Source organism: Phodopus roborovskii, unplaced genomic scaffold (assembly GCF_943737965.1).
Source record: "Phodopus roborovskii unplaced genomic scaffold, PHOROB, whole genome shotgun sequence".
Lineage (NCBI taxonomy): Eukaryota > Metazoa > Chordata > Mammalia > Rodentia > Cricetidae > Phodopus > Phodopus roborovskii.
Genome location: NW_026125856.1, coordinates 361,636 through 377,261, shown reverse-complemented (window position 1 = coordinate 377,261; position 15,626 = coordinate 361,636). Strand labels below are relative to the sequence as shown.

At 39.2% G+C, this 15,626-nt stretch overlaps 1 protein-coding gene across 1 annotated transcript; it reads right to left on the bottom strand.

Annotated features, from left to right (window-relative positions):
* Positions 1-5,103: 5,103 nt before the first annotated feature.
* Nox1 (NADPH oxidase 1) lies at positions 5,104-15,148 on the bottom strand. Its single transcript, XM_051178835.1, has 10 exons — positions 15,003-15,148; positions 14,695-14,779; positions 14,226-14,377; positions 13,956-14,137; positions 13,732-13,864; positions 10,172-10,264; positions 7,273-7,508; positions 6,716-6,878; positions 5,446-5,592; positions 5,104-5,256 (listed from the first exon to the last, which is right to left on the bottom strand). Exons 1-10 carry the CDS (start codon positions 15,060-15,062, stop codon positions 5,104-5,106), a joined length of 1,404 nt encoding a protein of 467 aa, XP_051034792.1. The 5' UTR covers positions 15,063-15,148.
* Positions 15,149-15,626: the final 478 nt, after the last annotated feature.

Here is a 15,626-nt window from a genome sequence, read left to right as displayed (position 1 = left end):
AGAATGCTAAGATATTAAATTGAGGCATTTTCTCCATATATTTACAGTGAAAAATTGCTGGATATGTCATACTATAACCTATCAAGAAAAGTGCAAAACAGCAAGCACTCTCAGCCTATTCCATTTATCCCAAGTTCAACTAGTATGTTAATTATGCATGCAGTTCATTGTTTTCATTACCTTCTGTGCCTCCTGCATAAATGATCAGTCAATGATGTGATGAGTTTAGCATCTGGCATGACTTAAAAGTGCCAATATATTTAGACAGAGAGACCATGAGGAAAGTGTTTCTAGTTAGAAACTTGGGTTTTACACAACCAATTCCCAATCAAGATTATTGAGGCTGAAGTTATTTGGTAAGCAGTTGTTTAATAGAAACCATATCCTGGAAATCCCAAAGCCTCATTAAACTTAATGTTGGTTAGCAGATACTCAGGTGAATAAATTGACAAGAGCAGTGGCATCCTAATTCATCTCCATGGAAGCACTCATCAATGTTTTTACTGGTGCAACAGTACCATTAGCTACCCCAAGTTTATGACCTGTCTTTACTTTGTTCAGACTAGTGACTGAAAAATGATCCTGCTAATCCTTCAAGCTATAGGCTCCTAAATAATTGGAAAGGTAAATTTGTTCACTCTTGATCAAGAAAATAGTTGGTCTACTTTCTGCTAAATCTATGAGTTCAGCAGTCTGAATACAATGAAGTGTGAGGTTTTCCTCCCTATGAGGAGCCTAGGGCTTCTTTTTTGTGATTCACCATGACTGACATCCCGGAGCCAGTGTGGTTATTGTCCTGGTTGATAGGAAAAAGAATGACATTTAGTGAATGATCCCTCAGTAAGAAAGGCCTGGAGAATAGTCAAAATTATAAATTCTTTATTGTCTTTTCATACCAAACATTCATTTAAAAAAAAAACAAAACCCTTTAACAAAAATAGTAGAAAGCTTGCTGTTGAATTAATTTTTCCCATGATGTAGGCTGGGCCTTCCCAGTTATTTCAAATAATACAAAATGGCAATATAGTTGGCTTCTAATTATAATGCAAATTTGATTACAGTCAATGTACTTCAGATGGAAAGCTTAGAGAAAGTAAGCAGAATTGTTCCATAAGCAAAGTTGAAAGCCTTTCAAATTTTTTTGACAAAACAACGTGTAAACTGTTTGTCACACTGGATAAGATTGTGTTTAACAATGTACCTAGTGAGTATGATATGGGAGTGGGAATTTTGGTAATTCTATGTTTATTTATGATTATTGTTTTGTCATGGATTCAATAAATATTTTAAAAGTCACCCTACTTAGAAATCTTCTGTGAAGGACAAGTGGAAGGGGAGATTATGAACCAAAGTTCAGGAATCAAGCAAGACATCAGAGGTTAAATTGTGCAAGTGTCAACAGCAAAGCTCAGCTGAAGTCAGATGTCCTAGGATCTACAATCATCCCCACAAAAACCAGTTCTTGTGCTTTGCAAGTACTGTGACATATGGAGCTCTTGGGTTGGCGAAGCTCAAGTATGATGAAGTTGAATGCAAACGTTTGTAAAAGTGGGAAGTGAAGTCCTTGTGAGGTACAGTATCATCTAGTAGCTGACCCAAAAATTGGTAAAGTGAAAAGAAAAGTGTGCTGCTTTCTACATTTCAGAAAGTTTCTTTGTTGAAGTAGAATTGAACCTTCCTAGGATCCAGACTTGAGTATCGCTGACAACATTTTTGCAGGCTCTTCGCCAAAGTCTGAGGGCCACATAAGAAAACCCCCACCACAGACCTGTAGGAATAGAGCAATAGGCATTACCTGGATGTAACAAAAGCTGAAAATAGTAATGAAAATGGACAACAGCCTCTGCTACTCCCAACATAGTCAAACAAAAATTCCGTTGTCTCACAGACACAACTACCTGTTGTGTATAACTGAGTCCACCATTCCATCCTTTGCTGGGGTTCACACGGCCCTATTACTCCGAGGGAAAGAGTTATTTTCACCGCTTTCTTCAGTATCTTAGCCACTGGTAACTTGCCAATGCTGGAAGCAGCCCTAATTAAGCTCACTAGGTCACCAAAAAGGGAGGGGGAAAATCATGAAAGTGGAAGAGGGATGAGTTAAGAAATTAGCGGGAGTGGGAGAGGCACAAGAAAAAGAGGGTCATAGGTAAATAAGATCAAAATCCAAATGGCCAGCCCTGAAATCATTGAAGAAGCAACCATGAACTTGGGAGAGCAAGGGGATACTGGAAGGAGTTGAGGAAATAGTGTAATTATATTTTAATTTAAAAAATGAAAAAGATTAAAAATGCATTATATACATTATGAAAATACAATGAAACCCATTGTATTTAATATGTTCTGATAAAAACTTAAATTCAGTTGTTGAATTCCTACTACCAAGAATTTTTTTTAACCTTTTTTTGTTTCCAAGTCTTAAATATGTTCTCAGCCTTCCCCCATTTTATTGAAAACAGAGACACAAGAGGTGTTTAACCTGTGTTAAACGTTAGTCTTTGTGGCAGGGTAAGATAAAAAGGAGAAATTAAGGAGAAATGAGCATGGAGAGAGGGCCCTCTCCCTGAGATCTAGTTTGCTAGTGAAGAAACTTCAACCTAGATAAAAAAGCCAAAATGGATCTACAGAGATAATGCAAGTTTTTACTAAAGACATGTCAAACAAGAATGTTAAAGTGATGAACTATGCTTATTCAGGGTTAAAGTGTTTGTCACCTTGCCTTTACCCATATAAGCTTCCCTATCTCATATTTCACAGAGGCACTTGACAGCATTGTCACAAAAGAACACTTAAGAAAAATAAGAAACTCTGGTTTTTATCCAATTTTTAAACTTCCCCTAAATTTTGAGCTTTGTTTAATCATTAAACCATGTCAATTATACCCCTTAGGGAATGCATACCCAAGGACATGATTATACATAGTCATTGCCAATGTACGTAGATGCATCTTTATTGAGAAGCCTGCATCCATGTCTTGGAATTGTATACCGTCATTGTCCTATATGATTCTCATTTAAATACTTAAACTCATGGACTTGTTTCACTTTTATTGGCCTTCAAATTGTTTTCTGCCAAATAATCAAGGATTTGGCTTTTCCTGAATGGAAGTCCCAAAGGGGAAAGGGTTGGGCCTTCTCAGCCACTTTGGGCAGCCACTTTAAATTATGTCACTTTAAACACATTTTTAACCTCTTTCCTTTTTGAGAATTGGAATACAAATAGCACCTGCCTTACAGGGCTGCTCTGAGAATTAAAAACACATAGAACAAATGGAAAAGTACCTGCTCTACAGCAAGTGCATATGAATTAACTGCTATATAACCCATCTTTGTGAACGTATCCCCTTCCCCCAACTTTACTGTGCCCTTGAAGGTGGCATTCTGCCAAAGCCAACCTTTCTAATTATGCTATGGATTTCAACTTCTCCCATCTCTCTCTCTCTCTCTCCCTCTCCCTCTCTCTCTTTCTCTCATTTGTTTGTTTGTGTGTGTGTGTGTGTGTGTGTGTGTGTGTGTGTGTGTGTGTGTGTGTGTATGTTTAGACAGGGTTTCTCTGTTGCTTTGTAGACCTGGCTGGCCTCAAACTCAGAGATCCTCCTGTCTTTGCCTTCTGCCTCCTGAGTTCTGGGATTAAAGGCATATGCCACCACTGCCTGGCTTCTCCTTCTCTTTTTAAGTCTAATTATGGTATAATACATGTACTATAAAGTACACCCTTTGAACTGTAAAATTAGTGGTTTTTAGTGTAACCACAAAGTAATGCAGCCATCATCACTAATTCCATCCCCCTTGTCTACTTTTGAACTTACTGGTTTCCTCCCAGCCATACCACCCTACCCTACACTGACAACACTTTCTCTGCATACAGACTCATGCCATAAATGACCTGTGCTTTCTAATAATGTTCATTTTTTAAAAAAATATTGTGTATGTGGGGGGCATGTGCATGTACATGTGTCTGCAGAGTCTCATAGAGGGTATCAGATTCCCTGGAGCTGGAGTTACAGGAAGTTGTGAACCACCTTTTCTGGGTGATGGGAACTGAACTCAGGTCCTTTGCAAGAAGAGCAAACCATCTTCATCACCGAGGTATGTCTCTAACCCCGTCTTGTTCCTCTTAATCAGGATAGTGTCTTCAAAGTTAAGCCAGGGTATTGTATATGTCAGTACTTCTTTCCTCTTTATAAATGAATAAAATTCCATTCTCTACATATAACACATCTGGTGATAGGAAGTTGGGTTGTTTTCACTTTGGGCTATTGTGAATAATGCTGCTATGTACATGTATGTACAAATTTTTTGTGTGCAGTCATGTCATTTCTCTTGTATAAATACCAAGGAGTGGGATTTCTGAGTCATCTAGGTCTGTGTCTAACAATTTGAAGGACTGTTGTTTCCTCCAGGTGTCCTAATCTCACATCCCTATAATCAATATTAGGAAGAGTCCTAATTCTCCAGTTCCTTGCCAACATTTGCTATTGTTCATTTTTGCTATGGCCATTTTGTTCCTCTCTCATACCTACTGGGTAGTGTCCTGTCTCTAAAATACACTCAGTTCATCCTTATACTGAAAGTAAGCCCTTCTTGAGTCTGCCATTCCAACACCCGTGCCCTTGCTGCTGTAGTATTTCTTTTGTCTTCCAGGACAACCACTTCTCTTCATCTTGAGCCTTTATCCCCAATTTATTTCTTCCTCCCCACATCCTGAAGGCAGTCCTTTAAACTATTCTTTCTCAAAGGGCATTGTGATGGGGTATATCTCCAGGAAGAAAGAAATCAAGACCATGACCCTTATTTTACTAAAAACCCAGATGAAATTTCCTCAGGCTGAAAGTTTTCTATTAAAATTATTTTTTTAGTGTGTGTTTGGGGGTGTTCAGTCAGAGCTCAAAAGTGGGCACAGTGCCATGGTTGAAGTGTGGAGGTTAGAAGACAACATGGGAGAGTTTGTTCTCTCCTACCATGTGGGGTCTCAAGAATCATCAACTTGGATCATCAGGTCTTGGTGCTAAATGCCTTACCTGATAATTTATCTCACTGGCCCTTTCTGTTGCAGAGATCTTCCCAGGTGTGCTCAGTATACTTAAATTCCAACTCTGTAGATTCAGTTAACTAGAGGGCAAGGTACGTACTTGGGGTGAGCAGCAGCTATTCTGGAAAACTCATTGTCCCACATTGGTCTCCCAAAGGAGGTTTTCTGTCTCAGACCTGTCAGGATGTCGGTAGCTTTGTCAAAATTTAATGCTGCATGACCAGCCTGGAACCAGAGAAATATAAAAATTACAAAAACCAAGTTTGACAGCTGCCTCTTCCTTCAGCCATTTTGAAACCTGTGGTGTGAGGATGAGGCCAGGTATGAGATGATAAGGAATACTTATTTTGGTACTCATGCACTATATTTTGTCTTAACATTTGATATTGGAATCAGTGTTTTATTTGAACTCACAATGTTGCTATCCCAGCCAGTGAGAAAAAGACGATAATTTAGGAAATCCATTTTGCCTAATTCCTCCATCTCTTGTTCGAGGGAATTCAATAAGTTGTTGAACCAGGCAAAAGCACCTGTCTCTCTGCAGATCCAGTAGAAATAGATCTGAAATCAGCAAAACAGTAAACATAGACAAACATAGGCCAAGTCTAAGTGTAATGAATCACATTTATAGAGGGGAAGCCTTAGTTTGAATGTCCAGAGTCCTGACACATTTCTATTATAGAAGAAACCTTCAAAGGTCATCTTTGCTACAAGGAAATCATTAGACTAAACAAAATAAAGCACACTCAGAAAGCCAGATATTGTTGAGTTTTGTCTCATATGAGAAACAAGAAAATAGAATGAGGATGATTTGAGGAAAAGGGGAGAGCTACCAGGAGAGGGACTCAAGAAGTTGAAGGGGGTGGGTAAATATAGTCAGAGTAAATGATTTACTTTAATGGAAATGTCATTGTGAAATAATACTATGTATAATGAATTTAAACTTTAAAATGAAAAAATTAAAATAAAAGGTTCAAATAAATAAGAATAAAACTGCAAATTAAAAAGAATTCTGCATTTATATGATCAGTACTTTAGAAGGAACACTGACAGAGAAGCCATCACTCATGGGTCTTTTGGGGATTGTTGTTTTGTTTTTAGTATGAAATGTGAGTTCCTTTATCTTTTTATCATAGGCCTTAAAAAGTGTTCTGTACAAAGCCAGGTGGTGGTGATACGCTCCTTTAATCCCAGCACTCAGGAGGCAGAGGCAGGCAGATCCTGAGATCAAGGCCAGCCTGATCTACATACATAGTGAGTTCCAGGACAGCCAGGGCTATACAGAGAAACCCTGTCCCCAAAACAAAACAAACAAAAAATAATATGTCTGGATTATAAAATGCTGTTTTTAAAATGAGTTAATAGGAACAACCTCCTGCAAGCAGAAATACCTTTCATTTGAAGGATTAAAACACTGTAGAGCTGAAAGAGAACCCACCAGACAGAGTATTTCTCTTTTACAGCCTCTGAACTGACAAGATACAGACTAGACTCCAGCAGCCTAGATTGTGCAGCCCCTTTGCTGTGGTTCAGAGATCAAGGTGGATCAACTGCCTAGGCAACCCCTGCTAGCACCCCCTAGAAGCCACCTGTGCCCCCTCCCCCTTATTAAGAGTAAGATCTCAGGCTATGATGGCCTTCGCTGTCACGGCTAGGTCAAGGAGGAAATGACATGGGAATGTACCTTTTGGGTTTTGAGCTTGTTGTCTGCACGCTGGAATTTGTACCAGATTGATTTCAAGATGGAAGCAAAGGGAGTGACCCCAATCCCTGCCCCAACCAGTACAGCCACTTCATACTGGAAAACATCCTCACTCACTGTGCCAAAGGGACCGTCCACCTCAATCCTACCAAATGAGAGAAGACAACAGATGCATGAAGTCTCATCTCTGTCCTTAGTGCCTCAATCGTCCTCCTAAAAACTACTGCTCCCCAGTACTACCTGCCCACTTTTGCTTGCTTCCTTTTTTTCTTTTTTGTTTTTTTCAATCCAGGGTCTCTCTGTGTAGCCCTGGTTTTCTGGGAACTCACTCTGTAGACCAGTCTGGCCTCAAACTCACAGAGATTCTGCCTCTGCCTCAAGTGCTAGGATTAAAGGTGTGTGCTGGGATTAAACGTGTGTACCATCACTGCCCAGCATGCTCACTCATTTTAATCAGATGACCTCTTACCCAATTTGTGCTTCAAACTGGAATGTTTTCTACATTCTGTTTTGAGTCTCTGAAGGTCTCCAGTACCTACCTGGGCATTGGTGAGTGCTGTTGTTCAAATGTCCTTATGAGATTTTCTGTCCAGTCCCCTGCCGCTCGGATATGAATGGAGAAGAATTCTTCCTCTGGAGCAGAGGTCAGAGTGAATGGATGCCATTCCAGGAAGGAAATTGAGGGGCAATTTACAAATATATACTGTCCCACTTCCATGCTAAAGCCACGCTTTCGCATCTGCAATTCCAACACTTTAGATGGGTGCATGACAACCTGTGAATGAAGCACATAGATCATTCAAGGCAAACTCCAAACATGGCAAGGGCAGATATTTAAATGAACGAGTAAAGCCTGAGTGCTCCTGACTTCTAAAGTACGTGGTTAAGTCCCCTCTAAAAGAGAGTATCCACTTTCCTACGTGTCTTTCAGCCTTTCAAAACACCTCTGAGATGCCATCTTACTCCTGCCAGAATGGCTAAAATTAGAAACACCAATGACAACTTATTCTGGAGAGGATGTGGAGAAAGGGGAACACTCCTCCACTGCTGGTAGGAGTGCAAACTCGTACAGCCATTTTGGAGATCAGTTTGGCGGTTCCTCAGGAAAATGGGAATCATTCTACCTCAAAATCCAGTAATTCCACTCTTAGGCATATAACCAAATGATCCACATCCATGCAACAAAGACATCTGTTCAACTATGTTCATAGCAGCATTATTTGTAATAGCAAGAACCTGGAAGCAACCTAGATGCTCCTCAACTGAATAATGGATAAAGAAGATGTGGCACATTTACACAATGGAATACTAGTCTGTGGGGGAAAAAAACAATGGAATCTTGAAATTCCCGGCAAATGAATGGAACTTGAAGAAACCATCCTGAATGAGGTAACCCAGTCACAAAAAGAAGAACATGGTATGTACTCGCTCATATATGGATTTTAGACATAGAGCAAAGGATCACCAGCCTATAATTCACACTGCCAGAGAAACTAGGATACAAGGAGGAACCTAAGAGTTTCATACAAGGTCCCTCACAGAAGGGGAAAGGAACACAATCTCCTGAGCATATTGGGAGTGGGGTGGCAGTGAGTTGAGAAGGAACTAGGAGAAAGAGAAGGGGAGGACAGGAAAGCATGTGGGGCTAGGAAGAGAGAGAGAGAGAGAGAATAAAAGAGGGAGCCATTCTAGGTTTGAAGAGAAAACTGACTCTAGAGAAATGTCCAGAGACCTACAAGCCTGACCCCAACCAACAATTTGAGCAACAGTGGAAAGGCTACCATAAATGCCCTTCCCTGATAATGAGATTGATGACTAACTTATCCAACCAACATCATAGAGCCCTCATCTAGTAGCTGATGGAAACAGAAGTAGACACCCACAGTAAACACTGTGCTGAACTGGAATCCAGATGCAGAGAGGTAGGACAAGACCAGGCTACAGAAACCCATAGAGACAGCTGACATGAACAAGGAGGAGCCAATGGGCCCCCAGACTGAGAGCTTGGGAATCCAGCATGGGACCCACTCAGACCCCCTGAACATGGGTCTCAGCTAGAAGGACTGAGCAGTCTAAGGGACCTCAGACAGTGGAACCAGGATGTATCCCTGGTGCATGAAAGGGCTTTGGGAGCACATTCCCCATGGAGGGATACTCTCTTAGCCTAGAGGCAGGAGGGAGGGCCTAGTCCCTACTCCAAATGACTTGACAGATTTAGATGATCCCTCCTGGAGGGCATCACCCTCCCTGTGGAGTGTGTGGGGGGGCAAATGGTATGGAAGAGTGGTCGGGGGTTGGGATGGGAGGGAGGGAGAGAGAGGGAACTTGGATTGACATGTAAAATAAAAAAAAACATAAAAAAAAAAATTAAAAAAAATGAGAGCAGCCATTGCTTAGCTTCAGACAGTGATTGCAATGTGGAACTGAGATTCTATGCTGTCAGGGCTCCTGGAACTTCCAGAGAAGGACAACAATGGCTTTAATATTATTATATTTCAGTTCTCATACAAAATAATGGATTTCATTTATACCACTGTGATACATATGTGTATATATACTGTACCTTGCTCGTGTTTGCTCCATGCTTCCCACCAAAAAGTCACCATTATGCTTTGAAGTCACAATCTCTTCATCCCCCACATAGTTTTCTTTGCTTTCATAATCTATATACATTTATATTTAATTCATATTTAAATATATATTCCAAATAATGAGAGCAAACATGCCATTTCTTTGCCTTTCAGGCTCATTTCACTTAACACAATAATCTCTGGTTCCATCTATTTCTCTATAAATGTCTTAATTTTAGTCTTCTTTATAACTTCATAAAATCCCATTTTTAAACTATTATTTTTATGTATGCCCCACAGGGATGCAGTGCTCATGGAAGCCAGAAGCGGGCATCAGATCCCCTGCGGCTGCAGTTTCAGGAAGTTGTGAGCATCCATGTGACAGCTGGGAACAGAACAAGAGCAGCAAGTGCTCTTAATCACTCAGGCATCTCCCCAGTCCCCAAGAAATGTCGTTTTAAAGGAGAAATTTATATCCTGTCCCTTAAAATGTTGCTAACCAGTTCTTTAGTTTAATTTAGATCACAAGAACAATTCCTGGGCCTTGAGCAAAGTAAAACAGTACCCCACCACGGAGCCTCACCCTCAGTCCCAGTTCACCCTTTGAATTCACCATGTAGACAAAACAAAATACATGTGTGGGCAAGCTCTGGTTCACACCCCATTTGTACCCTCTGATGTAGACCAATGTTAATGGTTTGAGCCAAATCCCTACTCCCAAAGTTTTGTTCAGCACGGGGGATACTAAGCATGTTCCCTCCCCCAAACTCATTTTTATGCCTTTAGGATGAACACCATGACAACTTAGTTCTGCACTCAGGTAGCACAGAGCTTTTATCTTTGCCGTGGAAAGTGTATATTTCTTTACCTTAGTAATCACAACCTTCTGTTGGGAGCGATAAAAGCGAAGGGTCCTTTCAAAGATGTATAGAGTGATTGGTGCAAGGATCCACTTCCAAGACTGCACAAAGACAAGGTAAACAATGAAATTACCCTTCCACCTCTCATTTAGGACTTATTTGTGTAGCATTTTATTTCTCCATTTAATGCAAGTGTATCAAATTCTCTACTGTGTAGCATTATCAACTCACTTATTTTCAGTAACGTTTAGAATGGAAACAAACAGAAAACAATAGTTTTGCTTGGCAGTCTGTCATTAATAAAATAGATCATTCCCTGAAATTTACAGATCACATTAGGAAGCAAATGCAAATGGCAAAAATAAAGCATAAGGGTGCAATATGTATGTGTGTGTTTTAAATTATATTTCAAATTTTAAAATGTGAAAATCTAAGAAAATGTGTCCGTAATGAAAAAAGCAAATGTACAATAAAGTAAATGATTAAATGCAAAACTAGCAAAAAAACAATGGGGGAATAAAGTATATGAATGATGCTACTGGTGACACTATACCACAAAACACCAAAAGTAAGCAGACTTTTAAAAACACAATATCACTATAGTCTGTGATATTGGAAATCAACTTTAGCAATAATGTCCAGAATTAACTAGGATTTTGAGCAATCATATATTCAAATATGTAACTAAAGGATGTTGACAGCATCTTCCTAGAGGACAATTTGCCAGCACACTTCAACAGTATCAAAGCATTCCCTCTCTTTGATCCTAGAATTTACTTCTAGAAAATATAGATTGAAATAAAAATAATGAGGGTACACATAAAGCCCGTGGCAACTATATTGACCAAAATATTTACTAAAAAATGACAAAATGGCATATGCAGATTTTTATAAGATATCAAGAAATTTATTTTAATACAATTCTTTGATATACATATAATTTCGACACTTATGAAAGATTAAAACAAATTTTCATATTAATAAGATGGATATGCTGTTTATTTTACAAGAAGAATTAAATATTTTTTATTTACATATGGATGCTTTAAAAACAACTTTTAAAGGAATATTTGAGAATAAGGAAAAACTCTATAGCATCAATTGGATTACTTCCAGTTGTAGAAATATATGAATTTTTAATTCACTTCTATTTTTACATTTTTATACTATCTTCAATAAATGTTAAAAAAATAAAAGTATGTTATTTCTCTAATTTTTAAATGGTAGATATGTTAAGAATATCTTTTTATAGCCAGGTGTGTCTATAATTTCAGCATTCAAGAGGCAGAGGAAACAGGAGATCTATGAGTCTGAGGCCAGCCTGATCTACAGAGTGAGTTCCAAGATAGCCAGAGCTATTACACAGAGAAACCCTGTCTTCAAAAAAAAAGAGAGATATCTCAGTCGTTAAAGAGCACTGGCTGCTCTTCCAGAGGACCCAGGTTCAATTCCTAGCATCAACATGACAGCTCACAACTGTCTGTAACTCCAGTTCCAGGGGATCTGACACCTTCACACCAACGTATATAAAATAAAATTTAAAAAAAAGAAAGAAAGAAAGAAAAGAATGAAAGAAAGAGTATCTTTGTGGAAGAAACAAAGCAATATATTTGGATAGCAAAACTGGTATCCTCACTCAGGCTATTTCATGGACAATCAAAGTAACTCCTAAATTTAAGTACACTTCAAAATAGGCCAAACTAATGTGTGTCCAGTATTATATGGAGAAAGTACACAGATGAGCAATATCCTTACCTGGATCCCATAAAGAGCAGGACATTTAACAGATGTGGGCCTACCACTGACCTGTCATCTGACCATTTCATATGTGTTTCAAAGGACTGAAAAGGTAAAGAACCACCAACCATCTCAGAGACTTCAACTCAGTTAAGTCCCCACAGTTAATAGGATCCACTCTAAACCCATCCATTTGTACTCCACCCATTCGTCTGTCTAGGTCTGATCATGCACTTGACCTCCACAGCCCCTGTGGTCCTGCACCTCTCCCCTGTAGATAGACACAATGCTCAGTTATGATGCTGTACCTTTGCTTGAGCTATCTTCAACAGCTCTCCCACAGAATTTATTAGCTGACTCCCATAGAGATTGTCTTTGCAGGAATATCATCAGCCTATGTCTCTATTTCCAGTAAAGTCACCTTGCTGTGGCCTCTCTACTTCTTTATAACCATTCCATAACTATATAGATAGATGGTAGATAGTTTTTTTAAAGATATTTTTAAATTACTTGACATATTAGTAAGGACCCAAAAGGCTCATAACAGAATGCATTGTCCAGGTTGTGGAGAAATACTGCTATGCACCACTGGTAAGAATATACACATTTCTAAATACTTGTAGAGTGTGATTAGGCAGTATTTGACAGACCTGAAAATTCTGATTCTGGGAGTTTATTCCATAAATTTACTTGTTTATATGTTTAACTATATGTATTAGGCTGTTAATTACATCATTACTTGATATAACCAAATATCAGAAACAAGTGTCCAGCAGTAGTACTAATTCATACAGTAAGATTTTCAGTGATGGTAAAAAGAAAGAGGCATCTGATAGAGACTTGGGATGAGTGCACTCTATCAGAACCACAGATGGATACATGTGTGCTTATCTACAATGTCAGAATTTATTAAATAGCAATAAATTCATAAGCTACTGAATAAGGTTGTGATTTGTAGAGTAGTTCTGATTTCCCTTGATACCAGGCTATTGGCAAACACCGGTTCATATATTCCCATCTTAGTTATTAATATTTATTCTTAGATAGCTAGAATATTACACATCACATAGTCTATGCATATTATTTAAAGATTTAAGCATCCTCAGAGTACTTTGAGGCATCACAAGTTTTCTTCTAGTTCCATTGATTCCTCAATGTAGCAAATGTTAGGAGCAAGCTAAGGTAAACTATATCTATGATAATTATCAGAGGATATGCATTTAATTCCCCAGGTTTATTCATTCATTCACTCATTTATCTATTTACTTTTGGTTTTTGAGGCAGAGTTTCTCTGTGTAGCTTTAGCACCTGTCATAGAACTCTCTTTGTAGACCAGGCTGGCCTCAAACTCATTGAGATCTGCCTGCCTCTGCCTCCCCAGTGCTAGGATCAAAGGCGTGCACTACAACCTCCCAGCTATTTATGTGTTTTTATTTACTTATAAAACCTAGACTTGAATGAAAGCTCTATTAATTACTGATTAATTACTGATTAATTCACTTCATCTAACAGAATCATTCTGTCCCATGGAGATGAAAGAATTGCTTGCCTCAGACATCATCAATCTCAAAGCAGCAACACTGGACATGGTGAATATTATCAATAAATTTACTTCTATAGGGAGGACACATAGCATGGAGCAACCATTTATTGCTACATGCTGTACCAATTTCTTTCTTTATCAAGAGCCCTACAACTGCCTGTTGCAGATGACTTTTGTGGAAGTTTGTAGATCTTCATAAAAGGAACCAACAGTGAGTGAACAATAATGATAATAGTAACAAGGGTAACAGTAAAACAAGAGTCACTTGTTCTCCTGTGGCATTCTTACCTCAGGGGGGTGCCCCACAAAATGAGGGCGTGTACAACTCCACTCATACTTATCCCACTCAAGAAACGAACTTGAACAATTGTAGGGATGGCTTTCACTAATGCTCTCCTCTGTTTGACCACGGACAATACCACTGAAACATAGTAAGTAGGGCAGTTCATGATAATGAACGATCCAAGATCAGGGGTTGGGATATGAGAATGGGATGTGAAGACATTACTTACCCCAGGCCGTGGATCCCTAAGCATATGATATAGACAATAAAAAGGTGATGTGTATACCAGAAGAGCTCAAAGTAATTCCTACGGATAAACTCCACAGCTGAAGTTACCATGAGAACCAACGCTATTGTGGCAATCACTCCAGTAAGGCCAGCAACACTGGTAAATGTTGCATACAACACTGTCTGTGAAAGGAGAAATGTCAGCCTGACACAAAATCTGCCAAGAATACCATGATCTCTCTAGTCATGGTTTCCCGCTGAATCAGCTCACCGTGTTTGGAGACTGGATGGGATTTAGCCAAGAATCCCCTTCTTTCTCATGATGAGATAGGCTGGAGAGAACAGAGGCAAGAGATCCATCCATAGCCTGCTGGCTTCTACTGTAGCGTTCAAAGTTAAATAGGTGTGCAATGACATGAATAGCTAAGTGGAAAGATGGGTGGTATCAGGAACATTATGGCAAACATACCCCCACTAAAATAAGAGATCCCCACCTATCGTGCCTAACAGAATGCAGAGTCCACAGTATATAACCAACACAAAAAGACCCAAGTCCCTCACCCCCAACCCATTCAGTTCCCAAAGGGATAGATGATATACTCTATGAATATGGGTCTAAAATTTGTCTCATAAAGAGTTCCAGGTGCTCATGAAATACTTTTTAAAGTTTATATGCACAGGCAAATGACATTGCACCTGAATTGCCTGTTGTCCATGGTTGCTTGCTTTGCCCGAGCTACCTGTGAATATGCAGATCATATATGCCACCAGCTTATGGAAGATGAGGTTGTGATCCAATGGCTTTCTCAGTGTGCGGTTGCAAAACTACAAATGCAAAGTCATCCTGATCAGGTTTCACCAGCCAGTTTTATGAAATTCACTAGTTCCCACGAACATGCCTGCCTAGCCACAGCATGCCAATACAATACCCAACTATCATCATCCACCAAAGGAGACCTCTGGATTCCATTCCTAGGGACTTGGTACTGAGCTGTCCAGGGACTCTTTATTTAATGTGAAAGCTGAACTAAGCACAGCTGGAACTCACTGAGCAGGTGCCCCTCAGGAAGGACAGCAGATTGCGACACACAGGAATCAGGATCATCATGCTGTTAAAATTCAAGCACAAAGCAGAGGCTCGGGCAAAGGCCAAGGCAGTCTGGAACACAGGAGAAAAGAGAGACTGCTACTTTATCCCAGCATCCAGCAGGTTAGGACTAGTCCAGTCCACTTTTATAGGATGAGCCAATAGACACTGGGGCAGCTTCCTGCCTCTCTCAGTAACCAGCATACCAGGCCAGTCTCTCTGCCAAAGAGAGAAAATGAGCTGAACTCACTTATTGAAACTGAGAAATTCCCATGACAGTGGTATGAAAACGATAGGTGATATATTTACAAATATGAACAAAACACTATTCAGTAATTCCACATCAGCATGTAGAATCTATGGAAGCAATTTTTGCAGTGGATATTTTTATTTCATGCATTTAATTATAATTTTATTGTTTGCCCTTTGTAAAATAGCCTTGGAGATTACATATGCATTTATATATTTTTAAATAAAGTTTATATTTAATGATATAATTATGGATAACTATTTTATTCTCTTTTCTACATTTTCTAATGTTGAAATTTTAAGAAAGCAATACTTATTTAGAAAACACAATTTTAA